Source organism: Rhincodon typus, chromosome 1, assembly GCF_021869965.1.
Source record: "Rhincodon typus isolate 14 chromosome 1, sRhiTyp1.1, whole genome shotgun sequence".
Classification (NCBI taxonomy): domain Eukaryota; kingdom Metazoa; phylum Chordata; class Chondrichthyes; order Orectolobiformes; family Rhincodontidae; genus Rhincodon; species Rhincodon typus.
This window is the reverse complement of record NC_063332.1, coordinates 70,312,647-70,339,477: the sequence shown is the minus strand read 5'-3', so window position 1 is coordinate 70,339,477 and position 26,831 is coordinate 70,312,647. Positions and strand designations below refer to the sequence as shown.

Genomic DNA, 26,831 nt, shown 5'->3' with positions numbered 1-26,831 from the left:
TCCATATGTTGCATTGTTGTCCAATGGTTTGTTTATGATGAACTTTACCAAAATGCCTTCTGGAAGTCCATACCTTTAGCAACATTCTCTTTTCCACTATTGCAGATACCTTTCAAAAAACTTAATCAGATTCACCGGATGTAACCTTTCTACTACACTATATTACAGTGCAGCCTTGACATCTTTAAAATGCTTGAAATTTTTCACCAAATTTAACAAATTTTGCTGCGTTTGTTTGCTGCGTTTGTTAGTGAATATCCTGCTCTGACCATGTAAGAATGAAGAATGGCTTTAATTAGTTGATCCGTGATTAGTTGATACCTTAACATCCATCCTTCCTTCCTCTACCCCTTTGTGTTTAAATTATTTTATTTACAGGACAGTAATGTGTGTTTTTAGGGTCACTGCCTAAATTGCTTCAATTAGCTGTATTTTCTCTGTTAGCACAAACAGAGGTCAATGCAGTGGTGAAATTGTTTGTTTTATTTTAGAGTGTGGTTCTCAACTGTGTGCTGTTGAGCCTGTCTAGGGGTATTGTTTTAAAGAAAGGATTAAACCTGGTAAGTTATTATGTGGCACATTAATTTTGACTCAAAGGAGAAAATATTTTAATTTGTTTCACTGGTTAATAAGTTACTATGATTGCATTGACAATCAAGTGTCTTAAAATAGCATGAATAAGTGTTTTTCCTTGTTTTATTTAATTTTCTATACTTTAGCTGGAACATCAGCATTTTATCATAAATTGCGTGGGGCTTCGCTATGAAATCTTTAAGCCAAAAGTTAATTTGTCTTGTCTGCCTTCCCTGATCATAGGCTTGCTAAAAGCCTGAGGAAATAATTTCATTGGCTCTAAGATTTTTCTTACAACTTATACAGTGATCACATCAGTCTAGACATTTTTAGCCATGGTAGGGAAATGCTGTGCTTTAGGCTGATGAACATTTAAAAGGATTAAGGAAGGATGTCAGAACCAGTTTGTGCTCTTCATTGGCAAAGCATAACCATAACGTCATTATTAACTCTGTTTGCTTTGAGAGAAGATTGTCTCAAACTAGACAATAGATCAAAGGTTTTAATACTGATTTTCAAAGCTGAGGTGGCCTCTGTTCAGTAACCATGAACTGACCAAACCTGACAATGTCAATAGACATTGCGTTCCATGGATACAATCCATATAAACTGTGCACAGCAATCTGTTAAATCAAAATCATTTTTATATGATGATTATCAAGTAACTTTAAATATTTATGCATTGTGCAAAAAATTAAAACACTTGTATTACCTTGCAGAACACTGTGAATCAAAGTGTCCACTTTTTTTTCCTTTTCTCAATACTTTTACTTTTAAAGATCATTTCTAAGGGAAGTTATGTGACTGAACAATGGCTGTATTTTTTCTGAAGCCATTGACATTTATAAGCAGCCAAAGCACTGACCTAAAGTTCAAATTGTAAAAAACAGTCTTAGTATAGCATTGTGCCACTGCAATAGTCTCTAAAGTGCATTACAGGATCTTGAAGCAAGCATTACCTTACAATGCATGTTTTTGCTTTGCTTGATTTGCCTGATAACAAGGAATAGTTTTTCCATTTGAGTAACACATTCTTCATTTATTGTGCACAATACTACCCGTGGTCACATGCCGAGTGTTAATTCTTGGCATTTCAAGTGAGAGCCTGGGTTTCAATGAAGAAATATGTCGTAGGCTTTTAATCGTCAGAATGTGACTCTGAATTCATTCAACCCGGAAAAGTGGAAGGATCTGCTATCCACAAATGACTTTATTAGCATTTGAAGTCAATTCAGTGCAGGCTGTTCAAGTGGAGACTGTCCAAGTCATAAGTAGACACGTTGCACAACTCGTTACCATTTATGCAACAGTCTTGCTTAGGGACTGAGTCAGGCATACCCTGATGTTCTGTGCTGTGAAAAGCAACTCAAGAAAATTATGGAGGTAACTACCTTTAGCTATCATTATAATAAAGTTAGATAAAATGTTGTATTTTGTTGATTCTCTACCTGAAAGTTCACTCCAGACTGACCACCCTGATGTTTTGCATTTGGAATTATGCCTCCAAACCTTTACTGATGATGCTTGTCAGTAGTGCATTTTTTTTACATTTCTGTGCCGTGTGCTAATAGTTAAAACTATTGGTGGCTAATAAGTTTCTGAAGTACAAATTTACTGTATTTAAAATAATCTTGACCAATTTGGAGCATACAGGTAGAGTACAATCAGTAGCAAACAGTTGTGCATTTGTATTCTAACAATTGCTATGTACATAGAGTAGCACTGTAATTACTTCAATGCATTGATGAATTTATTTAAAGATACAGTAATCTAATCAATATCATCATTAATAATGTACAATACTAATCAATAGTGATTATATTTGACATCTACCATAGACCAATACAAAATGAAACTTGCTTTGTATTTTGCATTAAATTTCAATGAAATTTGCAAGATCTGAGCCATCAGGTGCATGAGTGTTGTTTTTCCCACAAGTGTAACAAATTCATCACCCAAATTTGAATGTTACTTTGATTTTTGATTCTTCTTAATTTTATTCCTTCTCATGAGTATGAAAAAAAAGGATTAGATTTTGGTTTCAGTGTTGTCTTTTCATCATCTGTGATCTATAACGTGAATAGCCAAAGCCTTTTTCCAAGGATGGGGGAAGGAGTCCAAAACTAGAGGTTATATGTTTAAGATGAGAAGGGAAAGATTTAAAAGGGCCCTAAGGGGCAGCTTTTTCATGCAGAGAGTGGTGCATGTATGGGATGAACTGCTGGAGGAAGTGGTGGAGGTTGGTACAATTACAACATTTAAAAGACATTTGGACATGAATAGGAAAAATTTAGAGTGATATGGGCAAAATGCTGGCAAACAGGACTAGTTCAGTTTAGGATACCTGGTTGGCATAGGCAAGTTGGGCCAAAGTGTCTGTTTTTGTGCTATATGTCTCTAGGACTCTATGACTATCTATTCTTCTCCATTAATCAGAATTTCACCGGAACAGTCAGAAATATGAACTACATATGATGAAATGGGGGTCCCTGATTTACAAATTCTCATACTTACGAAAACGATCTTATACAGGGGTGTAATTTTAAAGATCTGACAGACACCCTTTTCCTGTACTTACAAGCAGCTATTTTATACTGACCTAAATTGTGTTCCGACTTGCAAACAAATCAACTTGAGAACAGTCTCCAGAACCAGACCTGTTCACTACCTGGGTACTGCCTGTATTTGTAATTGGAAAAATACTTTATTGCAAAATCACCGCTTCTTTGCTTAGTTTATTTCTAAAGAGCAGAAACTATCCTACTGAGTATAACACAGTTACAGCTATTAAGGTAATGGTCTTAATTTTGTTTTGAGGCATTACTTTCTGAAATTGATAAATTAATAAATTTGGTCGAACAGCTCAGCAGTTTATTAGTTCTGTTTTAAATGTCTGTGTTTGAGTACAGTACATTACTGTGGTGTTTCCATCTTTCCCTCCTCCTCTAACCAAAACAAAAGGAAAGAAGTTGTTAGAAAATTTGTTGTAACCTAAAAGGTACTTGATCTGTTTGTAAAGATTGCACTGTAATTTAAGTAACCAGTTAATTAGAAATTACCAATAAAATATTTTGAGAGGGGCTGCTGTGTGGTGGAAGTGCTGCTGGTTGCTAAAAGTGCCGGCTTAGGTAAATATCAGGCTTCAGCCCATCATGGTCCAGTCCATGAACTGAGTGTGTGCCCTTGAGCACATAGTGTCTTTGCTGCAGCATTGCAACGATAGCTGCCAGTGTAGCCCAAGGTGCAGCATTGAAATGCAGAAGCATCCTGTAGGTAGATTGGAGATGTGCCATGAGAGTTCACAGAGGCTGGCACATGTGAGATGTCAAGGGCATGAGGTGCATGTGGCTTGTGCCCATGGAGCATGCCTGTGATGTTGGTGCCCAGTGACCAACATGAAGCTCTTTTGGAGCAAGCAGCAAGTTGAACCTGCCAAGACCTTCCTCTGTTTTCCCTGTTGAGTATTCCTAATGGCTGGTTTGTCTGGCGAGTTTGGTAAGATTACGACCCATGGTGAGTTAGACTGTTAACAAGATGTTTAACAAGCAAAAATGAGTGTCAGTTGGGAACTCACCACCATGTCTCTTGAAAAAAGTGAACAAGATGCAGTGAGATGATGTCAATGTCGCGATGGAGCTCACTAAACATCTTGCACAAATTTCCTCCTCATTTCCCATAGCCCATTGCTCAGAGCCTGATAAGCTTCATTCTATGTTCCTCTCTTCTCAGATGCAGCCAGACCTGCTGGGTTTCTGCAACACTTTCTGTTTTAATTCTGTTGTCTAATCTGGTTAGTAGTTGTGAGCATGAATGACGGTCTTTCATCATTAATCTGTCCCTCCCTTCCCACTTCTTATCCGACTGCCAGACCTTGGATATCTGAAAGGAGAGAAGTGCAAGGGTAGAGTTGTTGTGAAGGGAATGGGAAAGAGCAAGAGGTACCTCTTCAAATAACCTGCTGTTTGTAAATCAGAAGAGAATGTAGGATGAGGGAAAAATGTGATATGATAAAGATTAGCTACAGCATACAAGCATCTTCAGTTGTTCGAAACTTCTTGATCATGACCTCTGTCATAGATGCTACAATTGATGATGAGCATGATCCCCTCCATATGATTGAATTATGTCATTCAAACATATTCTATTGAAATGTGGAATTTCTGTCTGAACAGTTCTATGAATGTCAAAGGAACAGGGAGTTTACATGCGATACAGGCTTGACAGATTAGTCTACAATCAGAAAACTTAGGTGTTCTGAAAGAATCACTGTTTAGAACTAAAAATGTAAGTAAACATTACAATTACCACGACTCATGATTTGAAAGAAAATTCATTAGTGTTAAAGCGATTCCCAAATTGCTGTTACTAAAAAAAAGGAGTTAGTCATGATCTTCTTAACTAACTTTCATCAGAATTTATTCATTCATGGGATGTGGATGTCACTGAGTAGGGCAGCATTTATTGTCCATCACTAGTTGCCCCAGAGGACAATAAGAGTCAACCACACTTTCAAAATAAATATCATCATAGCACTGTTAATCATGATGTAGTTGCCACAGTATAATATGTTCTGTTTTCAGGTGTGATATTTGAGCACAGGAAAGTTTCACATTTTCCTGGCCTTCTGCCATCTCACAACCTGTGATGTAAAATTAAACCAGTAGGTATAACTTGAGTGACTGGATTATCCAAATGATATGGCTGCTTTGTCAGAAACCCTGTTTATAAATAGGTATTTTCAAAAGAATTATGCATTCTAATCCAAATTTAGAATTGATAAAAGAACCAAAATTCAATGGATCAAACCTACTTACCATGTTTGTGATTTAGACCTTAATTTTTTCTAGTTAAACAATTCTTAAACTGTATCTTTTAGCTTCTAACCAAGCAGTAACAGAGTTACAGGCAAGGCAAGTTATTAAAATGGAGATAACCCAAAAGAAAAGTGACTCAAAACAAATCAAATTTGCTTTTGTTTATAGAGACTTCAAGTTAATGAATTGAATAGAGTCCAATGGAGTGCCATGCAGGCTTTGGCCAGTTCATGTTGAATTTGGAAGTGGGGTTCAGAAATGAACATTCAGGTCCTGTTTAGCAAGATTAAGATGTCTCCTGCCCATTTCATATTAGCAGGCTAGAAGCCTGATGGAAGTCACCAATTTCTAAATTGGCAGATGGTATACTTTTGGGGAATTGGCAGCATATGATTGTGCTTGAAAATTGATCCACAGTCCATGGTCCCTCCCACATGAATACTAATATTAGATCAATGAACAATCGCACAGGCTCCACTTTCTTTCTTATTAGGTCCCGTCTTAAATTCCTGGATGGGAGTCAGACCTTTGAGCTGAGTCAGACCCAAACTGACCTGTATTTTCATATTTATTTCTGCTCTATCTTAAGTGGGAAAGTATTAAGTGGGCTTGTATTTGGTTATTCCACTCACTGACAAACTAAGATTTAAATTCTTATCATAGTAAGTTAAGTGCATGCATTTATATCCTACCATATTAGCACTGACTATATTGCTTTTAGGTTGAATGTCCATATCAGTGACCAAACTCTGATACAGAAATCGATATCAATATTAATGTAAATCTTCACTGAGTGCCAAGTTCAGAAAGGCTATATAAAATAAGGAACTTGGTGTTTCGTTGGTAGCTTTGAAAATTGCAGAACTTGCTCAGTAACTGCCTTGAATGACTTTGAGAATCTGTTCCTTCGGGAAGATAAACCTAGTGCCAGGCAATGATCATTTCCATTAAGAGACAATCTGATCATTTACTCTTGCCATACATCAGCATTACTATCTCTGAATCACTCACTATCAGTATCCTATGGGATTGTTACTGATGAGAAACTTGACTATCTTCACGTACATACTGTGGCTACAAGAGTTCTGTTACAAGAAACTCACTTCCACTTGCCATAGCGTGATTTGAACCCAGGTCCTCAGAACATTACCTGGGTCTTTTTAAAAAGCACTTAGGTTCTCTGCTTCCACCACCATCTCAGGCATCAAATTCCAGACACCCACCACCTCTCTGTGTAAAACGTTTTTCCTCATATTCCCCTCTAATCCTTCTGCCACATAGCTTGGATCTTTGACTTCTGGTTTTTGAACTCTCTGCCAAGAGAAACAAGTCCCTCTGGCCTAGTCACTCTCTACCCCTCACGATTTTGTATACCTCAATCATGTCACCCCTCAGCAACCTCTTTTCCAGGAAAAATAATCCAAACTTCTCCAATCTCTCCTCATAGCTACAATTCTCCAACCCTGGCAACATTCTAGTAAATCTTCTCTGCAGTCTCTCCAAGTCAATTGTGTTCTTCCTGTACAAAAACAGAAAATGCTGGGAAAATCAATTGCTGGAAAAATCAATTATGCCCTTCCTGTAATATGGTGACCAGAACTGCACACAATACTCCAGTATTGTGGCCTCACCAGTGTCTTATATTGTCCTTGATTCAGTCATTTTCCCTTCTTTATTCTTTCAGGAACATGGGCATTTTTTGGCCCTTCCTAGTTTCCTGTGAACTGAGTGACTTGCTAGTCCATTTCAAGTCGCAGTTAAGAGTCAACCATATTGCTGTGGGTTTGAGTCACATGTAGACCAGAATAGGTAAAGATGGTGGATTTCCTTCTCTAAAGGCCATTAATGAACCAGATGGGATTTTACAACAATTGTTACAACCAGAATGTGGACAAGGCTCCCCAATTGTGGTCTAGAGACAAAGAGTCATACAGCACGGAAACAGACCCTTCATTCCAACTCGCCCATGCCAAACCAAATTTCCCAAACTAAACTCGTCCCATTTTCCTGCATTTGGCCCATATCCCTCTAAACCTGTCCTATTAATGTACCCATCCAAATGTCTTTTAAATATTGTAATTGTACCTGCATCTACCACTCCCTCTGGCATTCCACGTATGAACCAAAGTTTCCCCTCAGGTACCTTTTAAATCTTTCTCCTCTCACCTTAAAAATATGGCCCACTAGTTTTGAACTCCCCCACCTTAAGGAAAAGACCTTTGCTATTCCTCTTATTTATGCTCCTTATGATTTTACTAATCTTTATAAGATCACTTCTCAATCTCCCATGTTCCAGTGAAAAAAGTCCCAGCCTATCCTTATACCTCAAACCCTCCAGTCCCAGCAACATCCTGGTAAATCTTTTCTGAACTCTCTCCAACTTAACAATATCCTTCCTATAGCAGGGCGACCAAAAGTGTACACAGTACTCCAAAAGTGGCCTCACCAATGTCCTGTACAACCTTAACACAACGTCTCAGCTCCTGTACTCAGTGGTCGAAGCAATGAAGACAAGCATGCTAAACGTCTTCTCAACCACTCTGTCTACAAGCTCCTTGGTGCGGGAGGGAGCAGCTGGCTCCCCTTCATATTCATACATCCCCTTGGCTGTTTACACCAAGGTTGATTTGAACCAAGAATCTCAAAAACATACTGTTCCACCACCAATGTCAATGCTACAGTTAAAGTCTAGTTAAATTAACTCCTCTTTAAACATAATTTAATTTGGGTTTGAGAGAAAGGTATCCACAAGGGAAGGGATCCTTTTCAAAACTTATGGGGAATGAACTGCCAGAGGACGTGGTAGATGCAGGTACAGTTACAACATGTAAAAGACATTTGGACAGGTAGTGAATAGGAAAGGTTGAGAGGGATATAGGCCAAATGCAGGCAAGTGGGACTGGTTTAGTTTGGGAAACTTGGTCGGCATGGACGTGTTGGATCGAAGGGTCTGTTTCCGTGCTGTGTGACTCTATGAAAAGGATCCCTTCCCTGGTGGATGTTTTAGAGTTACATGTCCAAAATGTCCACAGTACTTATGACTTTTCATAACATGATCAACGTAGCTTTTATGATCACCAGCACTGAAATTTGTTTCATATCGAAATTTATTAATTGGATTCAAACTCCACCACCTGCCATGGTGGAATTTGAATACATGTTCCCAGAACCCAATGGTCAGATTGTCTCTTAATGGAAATGATCATTGCCTGGCACTAGGTTTATCTTCCCGAAGGAACAGATTCTCAAAGTCATTCAAGGCAGTCACTGAGCAAGTTCTGCAATTTTCAAAGCTACAAACGAAATACCAAGTTCCTTATTTTATATAGCCTTTCTGAACTTGGCACTCAGTGAAGATTTACATTAATATCGATATCGATTTCTGTATCAGAGTTTGGTCACTGATATGGACATTCAACCTAAAAGCAATATAGTCAGCGTGCCAATATTGTAGGATATAAATGCAGGAAATAACCTTACTATCTAAATGACATTATCATGACGTTACCACTTTGCCATAAGTCTACCTTCTAAATCCTGACCTTAATCATTTTAAGTGATTAGCTGTAGTCCACAAATAGGCATTTATGTCCACTTGAGAAATAATTTCTCATTCATAGCTTGAGGGACACCAATCCTCAGTATGGATCAGACCTTCCATGCTCTACCACAGTCAGTATTGAGATTAATTTTTCATTATTCTAACTATCTGGCAAATTGATGTACACACTTCTATCAAATCTGCTGTGATCCTTTTGTGCTGTAAGAATAACAATACCTGTTGCCTATCCCCGACTGATAACTGTAGTACTTCCTACAGGGACATACATTATCTTCACGTGAATCCACAAATCTATCATGTTACTTGTATGACACTGCACCCTGTGTTTTAATTTTTGATTTGTTAATCATCTATTGGCAAGTGACAATCCTATTGTAATTGATTGACTGAAACAAGTAATAATAACATTGACTGTTGGCAAATGTTGATATATAATTTTTGTGTTCTCACTTGGCCCCATCAGTTCAGTTTGTCAGTTGCTGAGTACTGGATTATAAACTTGCATATTGTGTTTATTTGTATTTGAACGAGAGCCAGAAGCTGATTGTCGTTGTTAAAGGTGCATTGCGCTTTGAAATCATTGGGAGGAAGTTTTCCTTTATAATGTTAAAATCTCCTTCTTGACTCCAGTTAAGTGCAGAAATAATAACTGCCCATATGCTTTTGGTTCATTACATTTGGATAAGTGATACTCAGGAATTGTCCTGTTTACTTTCACTCTACCTCTGCTTGGTTGCTTTAGCTGCAGTTTGTACTAAGCAGCAACTTGCCAAGACTCCTACAACAGCATCTGCCAGGATATATAAGGGTGGTAGATGCTCGGACACACCATCTTCAGATTTCCCTCTAGGTCATGTAGCATCCTGATCTTGAACTATATTGTCAAACCTTCACTGTCACCAGATCAAAATCCTGGTACTCCCTACTGAACAGCACTGTGGCTATACCTACGCCACATGGACTACAGCATTTCAAGAACACAGCTTACCACACCTTTCTTGCAGACACTTAGGGATGGATAATAAATGGAGGCCTTTCCAGTGAGTCACATATTCATGATTATTTTGTCTAATGTTAAAGATGCATTTGTTTTCAAAGATTCCATTCTATGACTGGAAAGCTGCAATAGATTCTACATTTAAAAATTTGAATTGCACAGCAATTGCATATTGTACTTAAGTGTTTTCTCTTATAAATTTTTCTTGAATTACTTAAATGAACTATTTCAAATGATGCAAATCACTTCATTAAAATCAAATATAAATGTTCTGTAATGTGATTATCAACTCAATTTCAGAAAGTATTTTGCTGGTTCTGGGGCTGCAGTGCTTGACATAATTAGACTGAGAAACTCCAGAAAGGTGGCAGCATATTGGTCAGGTTGCTGGCCTAGTCATCCAGAGGCCTGGGTTAATGCTCTGGGGCCCTGGTTTAAATGCCATCATAGCAGCAGATTATAACATCTGAAATTGAAAGCTATTATCAGTAATGGTGACTAAGAAACTCTCCATGGTTTTTGTGAAAGGCCATCCGTTGATGAATGTCGTGATGGTTTCTATCCCAGGATACTAAAGAAGTAAATACAGTAATTATTTTTGTCATGGTCTTCCCAAACCCTGTTGATTCAGGGATTGTTCCTTGGAATTGAAAAAGTGCCAATGTTACTCCATTATTTAAATAGGGTACTGGAGATAAAGTAGGGAATGATAAAGGTATTATGCTGTAGGGATGTTACCTGAATCTTTAATTATGGACAGAGAAAACATATTTTATGCAATACTCCTGTAGGCACCTAACCAATGATTTTTAGGTGTTACATAAACGTGTTGCTTTTATATTTTGCTTCTAATTATAAAGCCAAGGATTCCATTTGACTTTTAACAGCCTTTGTCAACTCGTCCTGTCCCTTTCAAAGATTTCTGTATGTTAAAACACAGCCTTGTATTCCTCTGCCCCGTGAAAAATGACAAAAGTGAAGAACATATTAAAAATTCTAAACCAAATAAACCTGACCCCTCACTTTTATTTAATTACAGTATTTAATTTTTTAAAAAGTTCACCTGTATTTAAGTTATTTCTATTATTCAATTTATTCGATTGTTATTCCATTGGGAGATCATTTTAATATTTATCATAGATTATAGAATCCCCACAATGTGGAAACAGGCCCTTCAGCCCAACAAGTCCACACTGACCCTTCGAAGAGAATCCCACCCAGACCCATTCCTGTACCCTATCCCTGTAACCCTGCATTTCCTATGGCTATTGCACCTAACCTACACCATCCCTGAACACTACAGGCAATTTAGCATGGCCAGTCCACCTAACCTGCACATCTTTGCACTGTGGGAGGAAACCGGAGCACCCAGCAGAAACTCCTGCAGATGCAGGGAGAACGTATTGCACAGTTAATATGGTGGAAAGGAGATCAGATTTTTTTTATGTGGGCACTAAGGCATTTCATCCATTGCGTTGAAAGATTGATTGATATTTACTTTGCAAGTGATCATACTTAGATCTATGAGTTCTATCCTCACTTGACCTGTTAGAAGAATGTTACTGTAAAGTGAAGCCAGAACAGAAAGAAGAGTCCCGGAAAATTAATTTTGCTCTGATCTGATTACCAACTTATCTGGATACTTTGACATGTGTAAACGGCAATTACATTTAAGAGCTGTGCTGTTGGCTAGGATCTTGTACAGATACATTTTTTAAAGACACAAACTAATTTTTGCCAAATTTGTCCTTATGCCATTTTGAAACATACTGAGTATTACCTACAAATTATTCTTAAATTCAATTCATTAATCAACAGTCAAATAGACTGAATTGGGTGAAGTAGGAAAACAAAAATAAGGAATAATTATTTTCATCTTCTTAGAATCAACTTCCAGGTCATTTGGTATCACAGTAACCTTCTGAACTCAGTGAAAATTTCTAGCAGGCTGCTGAGCTGCCTCATTTGTGCCAGAGAACGTCATTACTCAGTGGTTTGCTGTAGTACCAGACCGAGGATCCTGAGGGAAAGGGGAGAGCAGTTTCTTTAAGTCCCATTGAGATCAAGCTATTCTGTACAAAGATGTGTAAAAAATCAAATGATATTAAATGCTTTTCTAATAGCAATTAATCATTTTTAAATGGAAATGTTGAGCAGTTAACTAGTTGAAAGAATTTTATTAGCCCACAATTTGAACTGTGCAGTAGTTGAAAGGTATCAAATATGCTTTCTTTTTGCATAGAATTTCTTCATTATCGTAGCAGGAGTGTTTAAACTATTTATTCTACATGGGTTAATGAGTGAAGAATTTGAAATAAACAAATGATATGATAACATTGGCCACAGCATGTCATCGATTTATGTGTTTCTTATTTGCTGTTGGGCCAGCAATGCAAAGTTCAGATTAATTTGATGGTAGATTGGAAGTCAAACATTTGAAACAAAACAGATCACAATGATTAGCCCTCAAAATTAGACGTGGGATTGCAATGCAGTATTATCCCATGCACATTTAGATAATGTAGTCAGCATGAAAACTTTATATTATATGGTAATATGAAAACATGCTGCTGAGAGGCCGCATATCAAAGCAGTAAATCTTAGCTAATGCTAGATTAACATAGCACTTTCACAACATATAGAGTCATAGATTAATGGAGTGTAAATTCAGAATGGACGCTTTAAGTGAAAGCAAAATGGAGAATGGAACTTGAAAGAAAATGGAGTTGAGGTCAGGTACCCTTTTCTTACCTCTCAAAATACATTGAATTGTACAAGACCCTCAAGTTAGTCTCACATTTGAAATGATAGGAATGCATATGCAATATTTGAAATGTCATTAAAATGTAATAGACTCCCTGTGGTTAATAGCTAGAACTCTCAGCTACATGGAAACATAGAAAATAGGACCAGTAATAGGCCATTCAGCCCATCAAGGCTGCTCCAACAGTTAGTCTGATCATGGCTGATCCTCTATCTTGATATCATATTCTTGTTCGCTCCACATACCCTTTAACACCTTCAGATTCTAGAAATCTGGTTCTTTGTTAAATACATTCAATGACTTGGCCTCCACAGCCTTTCAAGGTAGAGAATTCCACAGGTTCACCACCTCCAATTGAAGGTATTTCTTCTCATGTCAGTCCAAAATGCCCCACCCCATATCCTGAGACAATGACACTTTATTCTAGAGCCACCAGCCAGGGGAAACATTACCCCTATCCAGTCTACCCAGTTCTGTCAGAATTTTATATATTTTAGTGCTCTCATTCTTTGAAACACCAGTGAACATATATACAGTTAAGGCAATTTCTCATTATGTATCAAACCTACCATTCTAGGAAGCAGTCTGGTGAACCTTAATTAAACTCCCTCAATGGCAAGCAGATCTTTTTTTATTTGGGTAAGGAGACCAAACCTGCACACATTACTCCAGGTGTGATCTCACCAAGGCCCTTTACAGACACAAGACTTTGTTCCACCTAGAAGGGCAAGTACAGCATTTACATCAGGACACCACAACTGCAAGTTCCCCTCCAAGTCACTCATCATCTTGACTTGGAACTATGTCACTATTCCCCTCGCTGTCTCTGGGTCAAACCAGCACATGGACTGCAATGTTTCAAGAAGGCACCTCATCACCAATTTCTCAAGGGTAACTAGAGGTGGCAGTAAAAATGCTGGCCAGCCAGTGACACCCACGTCCCACAAATGAATAAGGAAAAAAAAATCCAAGATTTGAAGAAAAGCAATTGTGATTAAATGTTGGGACTTGGTACCTTAAGTGGATGCTACCCATTGTAATCACAGCCTTTTCATGTGCAGCTTTGTGAGTGCATGTGTCTGTGAAGGCATTTGAGAGTTGGTTGGTAAACTATAACTTTCTTTGTAAAACTTGCATACAAACCTGATATTTGTCCAAGCTTGGCAGTTACAGCACCTAAGCAGTTAAAACACTTTTTTTATATTTAAAAATGCATCTGTTTTCACTCAGTCAAGTAGAGGGAAAAGAGCAGATGCATTCCTATCATTTCTAACCTGCTGTAACAAGCAGCTTTTAAAGTTGAAGCACATGAAGCCAGACTACATACACCTCTTAAAATAAGGTATATTTAGGTGGCAGCAGGATCTAGAAATATTTAACAAAGTATGGAGGACAAGAAGGAATTTGGCTTCAAAAAAAGACCCAGAGGGCATGCCCAAAGATTCTACTGAGAACTTCTTCAAGGAGATTTGCAGGAACAGAGACATAGGGCAGAATCTAACAGGGACTAAGAAATGTGGCAGATCAGTGTTAGAAGTCCAGCAAGGCCTATCTTGACATCAGTAACTCTTTCAACCAAACTCCAGGCTGCGGCAAGTTGTCTATTAAGGGGGATTATTGCTTATTAAAAGCCTTATTAGCTGCAGATCTCACTTAATTACTGTGTGGCTTACTGTCCTACCACCGCTGCAAGCAAACAAAATGCTGAGAATTCTTGACATGAGATTGGGTACCTGCTGACTTCAGCTCCCACTTGCTCCAAAGGACCTCCATGTTGGACACTGGGCACTAATATCTCAGGGCGCATTCAATCAGCACTAGCCACACACATCCCACATCCACGGACATTGACACTGGACACGTGCCAGCCTCTTAAAAACCTTCATGCATATTTCCTACCCACTTACAGTACCCCTCTGCACTTCAGTGCTGTACCTCAGGGCATAATGGTAACTCTCATTGTAATGCTGCCACAAGGACATTCAGGGATGTACACCCAGCTCATGGATTCGACCAGGCTGCATCTCTGGCCTGTTTGCTTGCTCTCATAGCATTCACTGACCCTGAGGCTACCTGGACTTTCAGAGTAACCCTGCCTTGCTTTCCCTTTTCATGCCTAGCCCCTCAACAACATGTGCCAGGCTTACAGTACTGCTATATAACTCTGACACAAAGCTGAGAGGCTTGTCATGGTTGTCAGCATCCTCTGCCAAGTCAAGTAAGGTAGCTTTCAGCCAGGGGATCCCTGCGCAGTAAGTCAAGGGCAGATACCAGTCCATAGATACTCGTCCAGTGGCTTGACACAGTCAGTCAGATGTTCAGGACAGGCAGAGTCAAGATTCACACCACATCAGGGATGAGGAACCAAAAGTCGGGCAGCCGACCGACTGTCTTGACGCTCTCTGTCCTTTTCGTGGGATGTTTTTCTTCCTGGAATGAGGGAAAAGCAAGTACTAAGGAAGTTAAAAGTAGGTGGCACAGCTATTACTTGTGGTGCAAGTGGGACATATCCTGAAGAAGTGAGTAGGTAGTGCAGAGGACCTGCAGGGTTAATGCTGTCCAGTGTTGGGGTAGATGAGATGAGTGAAGGAAGCTGTGACAGGCAATAGTGAGAGTGCTGGAGCATGAACCTGGGTGGGAGATGGGTACAGTAGCAGAGAGAAACTGAATGTGAGGTATCAGGTGGTGGCACTTGCACAGACAGATAAGAGGAGGTCATTGACATTCATCCTACACTTCTCTGCATTCCTCCAGATGGCTGAGACTGCTCTGACCAGGCTGGAATGGGCCCCTTTTGTGTCCTCCACTGTCAGTCCTGGGTAAAAGGATGGCTTGCAATGCACCAACCCATCCAGCAGGACCTCCATGTTTCTGCCAACAGTGTAAAGCACCAATATTCCATTGTCTGCCGTGTCTGGGACACAACTCAAGAAGCATACAGGACAGCTCTGTACTAACAGTCCTTGCCCGAGCGTCACACGGTCAGTTTACTCAGCTTCCATTAGAGCACAAGCAGAAGCTGTCCAACATCTGAGTGCTGTAGTTGAAGTTCGGACTAAAGTCAAGATATCTCATATTGTTACCATGCAGGCCCAGAACTCTGTACCATGACTACAGATACTACTACTCAAAGCGGCTTGCAGGATCTTGTGCGTGTCTAATAATCTGTCCATCAACAGGTTATTCAGACAGCTAAGAGGTTCACCAGTCACCCTGCACCAGAAATCGGCTCCAGGGAGAACGAACCTGCTGTTTTTTCTTGGAATGACAATACTTGTTATATCACTGTTTGTGTCACTCCACCAGGGTCCCTGCTGTTACCTGTCCATTCCAAGATGCTACAGTCCCCAAAGCTCAGAGCTGCTCAAGGGCATTCTTAAAGGCCATGCGCAGCTCTTCCAACAGTGAATGTCTGCATTCTTCCACCAGCCCTTCTGCAACGACTGGAATGAGAAGCAATATTGCTTAGAATCCTTGATATTGTAGCCAACCATTTGCCATGTGATCCACCACTCTCTCCAGCCTTTACCAACTGTTTGGTTAATGGAAAGTGACAACTTTAAAATGTCACTGCTGGTTGGTCCCCTATGCAGCTGAATGTTTAGCTATGCAATTAAAGAGAGAGCATTAACTGTGCAATCAGGCCAAGCTGGCACATCTCCAGCTTAAATTCAGCATCATCGTCTTGTGTGATGCCACATTCTGTCAACTCGACAGTGAATTACATAAAGTGCATACACAGAGCACTGCCATGAAAGCTGTCACCAATATAACGTATTGCATAACAATATCTGAAGTATTTTATTCTTTCGTGGGCTGTAGGAATCACTGACAGGCCAGCATTTATTGCCCGTCCCTAATTTCCCTTGAGCAGAGTGGCTTGCTCTGTCATTTCAGAAATTAGTTAAGAATCAACAAGATTGCTGTGAGTCTGGAGTCATACACAGGCCAGACCATGTAAGCATGGCATATTTCCTGCCCCCAAAGGTGAAAGCAACAACAACATCTTATTTCTCTTTTTGTGACCTAAATCTCCTCAGCATTCAGCTCTTGTGCCTTGACTATGTCCTATATATTTAGTTAACATAGAGAGCATTTGTTCCACCACATTATACTGACAGATGAAGACTGTCCCTTAGGAGAACATACTGTAATGTATAAATGTATAAATTTATTTGAATTTATTCTGTGGGGATAAAATGTTCAACGTGGATATTTCTTATTTGTATGGTCAAGACCAGTTAAGCTAAAGGAGCTTTAAGTATGATATGCATGTAATGCAGCAGCAAGTAGCCCTTAACCTTAATCCTTACAAGAAATCTAGATAATGTACTGGCCAATCACTTGTGCTTCAGTGCCTCCACCCTCTTTGGAAATTACTAACGTTTTTCTTATCACATTCCCAGTGTTGAAATACTGGTGTTTTCTCGATTAGTGTACTGATGTTTCAGGTTTGACTACATACCAGTAAATGCAGTGCAGGGTCTTTGACACTGAAAGCACAGCATGCAAATTGATGTGAACTCATAAGAACATAAGAATTTTTAGGAATTGGTAAAGGCGATCACTGATGAAATCCAATAAGCCCTTTTAAAGGAACCACCTCATATAGATTTACATTTCTCTACTCCTTTTCTAATAGAATCCTACAATTCCTACAGTGCAGAAAGAAGTCATTCAGCCCATTGTGTCTGCACCAACTGCCCGAAGAGACCCCCATCCTGTGTATGTAACCCTGCAATTATCATAGCCCAAAGACTGGAATTGAATGGGTCCCTGGTTCTGTGAGGCAGCAGTGCTAAACACTGAGCCACTGTGCCGCCCACTAACATTACCTTGATCTCTGGGTTAAGAGTCTAACAACGATACCACTAGGCCATCATCTCCCCATACCTTGTTATGTTGGAAATACGCCAGTGCATTTCAAATCCAAACTATTTTGAACTAGAAATTTAATTGTTATGGAGACAGTTGAATGGTAAAAGTGGATCTGATTGTGGTCAAAGATCAGCAGGCAAAACTGTAACTGAACAATGGGTTACCTTTTAAATAAGAGATAACTTGACTGTACTTAAGCTATGTTCCCGTGAAAAACAAATGAAATAAATCCAGTGCTTGCTGGATCACAAAAGAGACAGGCAATTAAGATGTAGCAGAAGAAATTTCAAAGGGGAATTAGAAAAGCAAGCAAAAGAAGCACAACTGGAGAATAAGAGACTGCAGCTAACTTTAAAGGGAATTCAGAAATCTTCTGTAGGCATCTGATTTGTAAAAGGGTGGTAAGAAGAGCAGTGAGGCTGATTAGGACCAGCAAGGTGATTTATGCATGGTGAAAGGGGGCATTGCTGAGGTACGAATAGAATACTTTGCACTTCTCTTGTCCAAAGAGGAAGATGGTGCTCAGGCCATGCTGATGGATGAATGAGGATGAAGTTCAGTTGCTAGAAGAATTTAAAATTGATGGGGAGGAAATATTGCATAATGTAGGGTAATGGTTGGCTTTCAATCCGATGAGTAATGGTGAATTTAGATCTTTCCTTGAATGAATTCTTTATTTTAAGCTTTCTTGGGTTTTCAGTCTTTTTCCCCAATGGAGAGAGAAAGCGTGGAATAGATTATTGCTTTCTATTTGTTTTAATCTCTTGGTTCGTACAACTTTTAAACACTCTGCAATTCAGCCAATCAGAGGACGGTTGCTAAGCCGAATTTCCTTGACTTGGAAGATTCTCAATGCCGTTCTGTCTCAAATTCTCCCTCTTACTGCTTCCTAAAAGTAACATAGCTCAACAATATGCAACACCTAATTTTCAAGTTAAAACAAAACTTTGCTTGCATTTCAGTTGTAGCAGTCCAACTTCCATTTCAGTTTATAATCCCAAAAAGTGAAAACTATGTGGTACTTTACAACAGTCTATCAGTACTAAATGCGATAAGACACCCTACTGATGCTTCTAAGGATACAGAAGGAAGTGGGCATGGAAATTTCACAAACACTGACCATAATTTTTAGATCTTTCTTGGACTTAGGGTTAGTGCCAGAGGACTGGAAAATTGTAAATGTTACACGCCCTTGTTCAAACAAGCCCAACAACTACAGGCCTGTCAGTTTAACCTCTGTTGTGGGGACTCTTTGAAACAGTAATTCAGAACAAAATTAACCATTTTTTAGTCAAATGGAGGTTAAAGAGATTCAGCATTATTCACTTAAAATTGGGTTTAACTAAATGGCTGAAATTTTTCAAATAGGTTACAGAGAAGAATTCTAATAGTAATAGTAATACTGTTGATGTAGTGTACATAGTCTTCCAAAATGCTACACAGCTGCTTTGTAAGTAAACTTAAAGCCCATAGAATAAAAAGGACAGTGACAACATGGATGAAATTGGCTGAGTGGCGAGATACAACAAGTAGTCATAAATGGTTATTTTTGGATTGGAGAAAGATTTATAGTGGAGTTCTCCAGGAGAACTCTTTTCCAAAAAAAAAATGAGCCCAATTCTTTTAGGAACATTGAAACAGGAGTAGGCCACTCAGGTCTGCCTTACCATTCAGTATGATCATGGCTGATCAAACACTTCAATGCCTTTTACCTACCCCATCCTCATAATCCTGTACGTCATTGGTAATCGGAAACCTATCAATCTCCAACTTAAACATACTCAAAGACTCAGCTTCCACAGCCCTCTGAGTAAAAATATTTGTCCCAATCTCAGACATCACCAGTATTTTTAAATGGTGGCCCCTGGTCTGGACTCCCTAATCATTTAACTGCATCTATTCTGTTTATCCTTTAAGTATTTTACTGTTTCTCACAGCAGAATCACCATCATTGCTCATTTTTGTACATTCTTAAAGGATAGTAACAGTTTTCCTATAGTTAGATTAACAAAATGCGTTCAGTTCTTGTTATAATCTGTCTGTTACAATTTACAGCAATAGCATAATTTTGTGAACTTGATCACTATCCCTCAGCTAAAGCATCTTGGTGCCTTTTCTTCCATTAACTACATTAGATTACTAAGATTCAGTTAGATCAATTTTTTTGAGTTTTTCCAAAATATTTATTTGCATCGTTGATTTAATAAATTACTGTACTATAATATATGCAATATTGTAATAAAGTTGCAATCTTCAGAACATTTAAGAAGTATTTAGTTGTGCACTTGCATTGCCAAGGTATACAAAGCTATGGGTCAAGCACTGGAAAATTGGATTAGATTGGTTGGTGGTTGTTTTTGAATGGTGCGGACACAATGGGCTGAAGGGCTTGTTCTGTGCTGTAAATCTCTATGTCCTTGACTCTATGAGCTGCTTCTCATTTGGTGTGGCTATAAAGGATATTTTTAATTTTACTACAGAACAAATAAATTTGTCGAATTGAATAAATTTTAAAAATTGATGTTTCCTATAGCTAGACCCTAGTTGATAACATCACTGTGCAAAAGTTAAATTATTTTCAGTAAAACCCTCCTTAGATACTCTGCTTATGATCATTTTCTTAGTTATGGGGACAAGATTTTAGTTAATCTGTTTGTTAATTAACATGATTTCATGTCTAGTTACCCTGCTTTGTGTCAAGACATTGCATTTTGTAAACATAAGTCAACCCTTCAAAGTTCAAAAAGATAAGATAGTACACTTTTTGAAATAATAATGAAATGTGGAAAAGTTTGCGTGAACACTATGGTTTTACGTCTAGTTTTGAAACCTAGCCCTATCATGCAGGCAAATCAAATATTTACACTTTTTGAAGCTAAATATTTAGCCTGCTTTTGGACTCTATAGGTAATGCTCTATTCCGTGGAACTGAAACAAATGTTTTGATACATAGAGCTATCGGCAGGTAGTTTTCCAATGATTTGAATTACTAAGCTTTCAGAATTGAATTTGATGCAACAGTGTACCTGAAATGGATGATTGGTTTGAGAACGCTCACAGCATGATTTTAGATTTTGGTTGCTTATTCTACTGACATTAATATGTGCTAGTATGGTTTCATGTGTACCTGCAGGACTGTGAACCCTTGTCAATGTGACTGTTTCTCAATGTAAACAATTGACCTGCAAGATGCATCACAGAAATGCACGACCATGACCTCAGGGACATGGCATTTACATAGGTGCACTCTCCAGCAGGATCATAGGTACACTTAACACTTCTTCTTGTTTAAGCATGCAGGAAAGTATGTCAGTAGCAGCAGCATCAGGAATACCTAAAAATGAGGTGAAGCTAGAACACAGAACTACTTGCTTGCCAAATAGTGGAACCAGCATGTGAAAGATAGAGCTAAGTGATCCCACAACCAACAGTTCAGATCTAAACTTTATTTCTGCCTACATTTAGCATCACGAATGATGGGTAAACCTAGCACGTAGTGCAAGGAGACAAGCCAAACCATTTGTAACAAACTTCAACCATTATGGAATCAAGTTGATGATCCACCCATCTTAGCCTCTCCTGAGGTGCTCAGTGTCACAGATTTCAGTCAGCTTGATTCACTGCAGATGCTATAAAGAAATGATTGAATTCATAGGATACTGCAAAGCTATGAACCCCGACAACATTCTGAAAATAGCAGTGAAGAGTCATGCTCCAGAGCTAACCCTTGGCTAAGATGTTCCAATGTGGTCTGTTCACAAAATGCATGACAATCCAAGCCCAGTCAGTTATCACTATATCAGTCTACTCACAAACTGCTCAGTTTGTGGGTTCCTGCAGGACTTCCTAGCTCCTGACCTAGAACATAGAACATAGAACATTACAGCACAGTACAGGCCCTTCGGCCCACAATGTTGTGCCGAACTTTTACCCTAATCCTAAGGTCTATCTAACCTCCACCCCTACCTTATACTATCATCCATATGCCTATCTAATAGCCACTTAAATGCTCCTAATGAGGCCAACTCCACTACCCTCTCCAGCAATGCATTCCACGCCCCGACCACTCTCTGAGTAAAGAACTGCCTCTGACATCTCCCCTATATCTACCTCCACTCACTTTAAAACTATGCCCCCTCGTAATAGCTACCTCCACCCTAGGAAAAAGTCTTTGGCTGTCTACTCTATCTATACCTCTGATCTTTTTGTACATCTCTATCAAGTCACCTCTCATCCTTCGTCGTTCGAAAGAAAAAAGCCCTAGCTCTCTCAACCTTTCCTCGTAAGACCTTCCCTCCATTCCAGGCAACATCCTGGTAAATCTCCTCTGCACCTTTTCCAACGCTTCCACATCTTTCCTGTAATGAGGCAACCAGAACTGGACACAATACTCCAGATGTGGCGGAACCAGGGTTTTGTATAGCTGGAGCATAACTTCATGGCTCTTGAACTCAATTCCTCTATTAATGAAAGCTAACACACCATACGCCTTCTTAACAACTCTATCCACCTGGGTGGCAGCTTTCAGGGAACTGTGAACATGAACCCGGAGATCCCTCTGCTCCTCCACACTGCCAAGAATCTTTCCGTTAACCCTGTATTCTGCTTTCAAGTTTATCCTTCCAGAATGAATCACCTCACACTTTTCGGGGTTAAACTCCATCTGCCACTTCTCAGCCCAGCTCTGCATCCTATCAATCCTATTAAACTTTAGTCATAAGAACGATGCAGATGTGACCAGCACTTTAGAGTCATACCTTTTGTGGAAAATGCATTCATAACTGTGCCCTGAATAACACTAGTATGACAGTTTGACACCATCTAGAGCAAAGCAGCCCATTTAATATGTTTTTCACCATAAGCATTCACCTATCCGACACCAGCGCACTGTGACAGCAGCCTGTACCATCTGTAAGATGCAATAACTTGCCAAGGCTCCCTCTACTGCCTAGAAAAACAGGGCAGCAGAATCCTGGGAAGATCAACGAATGCAAGTTCCTCCTGTGATGATAGTACAGCTTTCAGAGGTGTATTTCGTCATGGTTGTTTTTTTATGAAGAGAGGTTCTGAGAAACAGAGGTACTGACTGGTCTGCTTCAAGACAATAAAGTAAGCAGCTTGTGAGGCGCCTTGGGAATTCTTTTTTAAAGTTGGAACAACAGAAGGAGCCTGAATAGGTAGGATCAAGCTCCCACAGAACTCGGATTTTTAGGTTAGCTTTCGGTAGTTGTTTGGGTTGTGAAAGCTGCTACACCTCTCTCTCTCTCTCTCTCTCTCTGTCTCTCTCTCTGTCTCTCTCACTTTGCTACAGCTAAACGCTTGGGTTCTCTTCCTGCTGCTAGAATTGTGTGTGAGACAACCTATTTTCCTGGCTTTGGCTTTGCCATGGATGTGCTTATGGGATATTCCTATATTGGAACAGTTAATGAGTAACTTATTATTTTGTTAAGTATTTCAACAGAGTTACAGTTAAGCCAATTCTTTTATATTTATTTTGTCTGTACTTTAACTATAGTGCATGAATAAAGTGTGTTTTGCTTCAAGGATAGTAGTTTGACCAATCAAATTGCATCCAGAACACAATGCCTGGCACTTGCCTTTAAAATAAGAAAAAGTTAGGGTTTTTTTTAATTAATTTGTGGGATGTGGGCATCGCTGGCTGGCCAGCATTTCTTGCCCATCCCTAGTTGCCCTTGAGAAGGTGTTGGTGAGCTGCCTTTTTGAACCGCTGCAGTCCTCCTGCTGTGGGTTGACCCACAATGCCCTTAGGGAGGGAATTCCAGGATTTTGACCCAGCGACAGTGAAGGAACGGCGATATATTTCCAAGTCAGGATGGTGAGTGACTTGGAGGGGAATTTGGAGGTGGTGGTGTTCCCATATATCTGTTGCCCTTGTCCTTCAAGACGGAAGTGGTTGTGGGTTTGGAAGGTGCTGTCCAAGGATCTTTGGTGAATTTCTGCAGTGCATCTTGTAGATAGTACACACTGCTGCTACTGAGGTCTAGGCTATCTCCTTGACATGCTTTGAGGGAGTTTGGTCTGGTCCATAAAAGTTACAAATCACAACATTTGAACTATGACTGGCCTGAATTTTTGTAAGAACTGATGTAGTCTACAGCTTAGTCAACTTGCTGCAGAGCTGCGATTTCTGAAGTCTTTTCCCCGAACCTGACAGCTATCATTTTCACAAGGGAGGGTGGCCAACTGGGAAGGGTTGTATTTTCTACATCCATGGTCACAGATGCAACTGGACACATTAAAGTGTGACTGTCTTCAAGCAGATGCAATGTTGTGAGTTGAATGTCCAAAACATGACTTGGATCCTTTCGAATTAAGTGTGTAAAGTTTCTAAAGTTAGTTAAAGAGGCAGGGTGCCATTTCGGGAGGAGCCCAGGGACACCATTTGGGAGAAGTTTAGTGACAATGTTTAGTAGAGATAAGTTACTCATTTGGATGATTAAAAGTTGACATGAATGTGCATGAAATGTAGATAAATTCATTGGAAATGTCAAGAAACTGTCAACGGAACTTCTAAGTTGTCATTATTGGCACTGTAGAAAAATTGAATTTAGAGGTAAAAAACATAATCAAGATGAACTTAATGTGTGCTAAATTATAGAATTTGATATCAAATTTGCTAGTAAAATTGTGACAGTTTTTTATAATAATGACAAGTTGACTTAACCAGTCAACTAAAGCAATCACCTGATAAATTCCTGCTTGAACTTGGGATGTTATTAAATCGTTGTTGCCCATTGTAAACAAGATGGTAGTGTGTGTACCCTCTTGAACAGCTGAACATGTCCTATATGTTGATAGTGTTAGTTGGGGATGTGGAGATTGTCAAATTAAACACAGCTGCATCTCAGCTGTAGAATAACATTGGAAAAGGAAATCCAGACTTCATAAAACAAAATCAGATTAATGCATAAATAAATTCAGTTATGTTTTAATACTGTTTGGCTAGCAGCATTATTATGATAAACAAAGGTTTGTCATTGATTTTGTAATACAGATATTTAGACAGCACTCTTAAGCAGTAATATGTCTTAACAAGAAACCTATATAACACTGAAGAAATTTAAGATACAGCTCAATGACTTGTCTATTTAAGGGATTTAAAAATATTTCTCTTTTTTTGTTTCAGCTCTCCCCATCAAAGATGATTCATTGTGGCACTGTGAGGTCTTTCACTCGATGCTTAGTTCGTCGAAAATTCATAAGCCAAAATAATCTTGAAGATACCAAACTATGCCGCTGTTTGTCCACCATAGACCTGATAGCTCTGGGAGTTGGCAGCACTCTCGGAGCTGGTGTTTATGTGCTAGCTGGTGAGGTCGCTAAATGGGATTCCGGACCCAGCATTATCATCTCGTTCCTAATTGCGGCACTGGCTTCAGTGATGGCTGGTCTATGCTATGCAGAATTTGGGGCCCGTGTTCCAAAGACTGGTTCTGCATATCTATACAGTTACGTGACTGTTGGTGAGCTCTGGGCATTTATCACAGGCTGGAACTTAATTCTTTCTTATGTCATTGGTAAGTGTTTCTTATGTACCTACCCAGGATTCACCTTCCATTTATTTTTGTGCATCACTAAACTTTGGATTATCCTGGTTTTCCTGAAGATTATGGTAGAATATACTTTGAGGGTTAAGTTAATTATGTTTAAATTTTATTGGAACTGGGTTCTGACTAAAGTTGAATAAAAGCTATTTCTTTCAATAACCTGCCTTCCTAGGCAAAATTTCAATGTGAAAATATTCTTCTAGTCCAGAAAAGTATATAACTTTCATAGACTATACCAATCCTGGAATGATGGTAAAAGAGTTTCAATCATGTAAATACTCAATTCATTCAATTCAAATTACTCTCCTTAATGGTTCAGTGGAGGGATTAACATTTGACTTAATTGCTAAAGCCCATGTTTAAAAGTTAAATTAATTAAAATGACAGAAATTGTCATAGAATTTATGTGATAAAATCACTAAATTATTAGTCATCTTTGGCTATACCATGATGGTTCTCTGGAATGCAATCTAATTATTCCCATTCCCTTTTTCTCTCCCATAGGCCCATAATTTTATTAATATCATGAATTTTGTTTCTGTAAAATGACTATCTGATTTCCTTATAAAATAATTTATAATATCTACATCCATTATACCTCATGGGCAGCAGGTTCCAGATCATTACCAGTCGCTATGTGAAATTGTTCTTCCACTTGCTGCTTAGTTCTTCTGAAATATGCTTATTTGTTGGAGTATTACTTTTTAATGTGACAATTGCAGAGTGTTCCTGTAAAGTATTTAAGCATTGTCCTTTTGTAGATAAAGTTATTACAGCTTGTGCAAAGTTACCCTCCCAGGAACTGTTCCAAACAATCAAAGAACACATGAAGCCCTCTGAAATGAATTTAGAGCAAGGATAGTCTCGAATGTGATGCAGATCCTATTGCGATTATTTGTCTAATCAACATTTTGTTCATTGGATTATCTACAGTTTTCTTTTCTTAAGTGCTACTGGCCACCAATGAAGCAGTAATGTGAGTGTGTAACTTAGTAGTATTTCTTTCATTTGTTCTTGTGCTTAGGTACATCAAGTGTTGCCAGGGCATGGAGTGGTACCTTTGATGAACTTGTTGGCAAACAGATTGGAATTTTCTTTGGCACATACTTCAGGATGAATTCACCAGGACTAGCAGAATATCCAGACTTTTTTGCAGTGTGTCTTATATTATTATTGTCAGGTATGGTGAGAGTGAAGTTTCAATGTATCATTTTACAGTAAGCAGGATAAGATATTTATCATGCTTATAAAATTAAGGGAATTATCTAGGACATGATCTTACAATCACATTTAAAAACATTAGAGGCACCTAGAGTGGATATTTTCTGAAAATGAGCATGGAGTTCACAATGTATGATTAACCTGTGCCTGCAGACAGCAGCCCAACAGCTTCCCAGTTCATTGCGGTGACCTCTGTGCCCAAAGGGGATTAACCCTACTAACCCTTCATTGACCAGGCACATCAATAGGTGCCAAATATTGTGATTAGCTAGTACTGTTTAAAAAGAAATTGCATTGTGACAGCAGCAAGTGCTGGGAATTGTGAATGAAGAAGATTAGACCTGGGAAAAAGTGAGGAATGGCACAACCAGGGTAAAAGAGAGCTTCACAGTGTTTTTACATCCTGCTAAAGGAGGTGAAAAGGTGGAGATAACAAGGTGTAGAGCTGGATGAA

General features: G+C 39.0%; 1 protein-coding gene across 1 annotated transcript in view; it reads left to right on the top strand.

The window, feature by feature from the left end:
* The first annotated feature begins 1,902 nt into the window (after positions 1-1,902).
* The window catches only part of LOC109928132 (cationic amino acid transporter 2-like), an 82,927-nt gene continuing 57,998 nt past the window's right edge, over positions 1,903-26,831 (top strand). Inside the window, exons 1-3 of the mRNA XM_048598332.1 lie at positions 1,903-1,956; positions 24,736-25,126; positions 26,181-26,373. Coding sequence (XP_048454289.1) covers positions 1,951-1,956; positions 24,736-25,126; positions 26,181-26,373 — 590 coding nt within the window. The 5' untranslated portion in view covers positions 1,903-1,950. The remainder of the gene's footprint in view (positions 1,957-24,735; positions 25,127-26,180; positions 26,374-26,831) is intronic.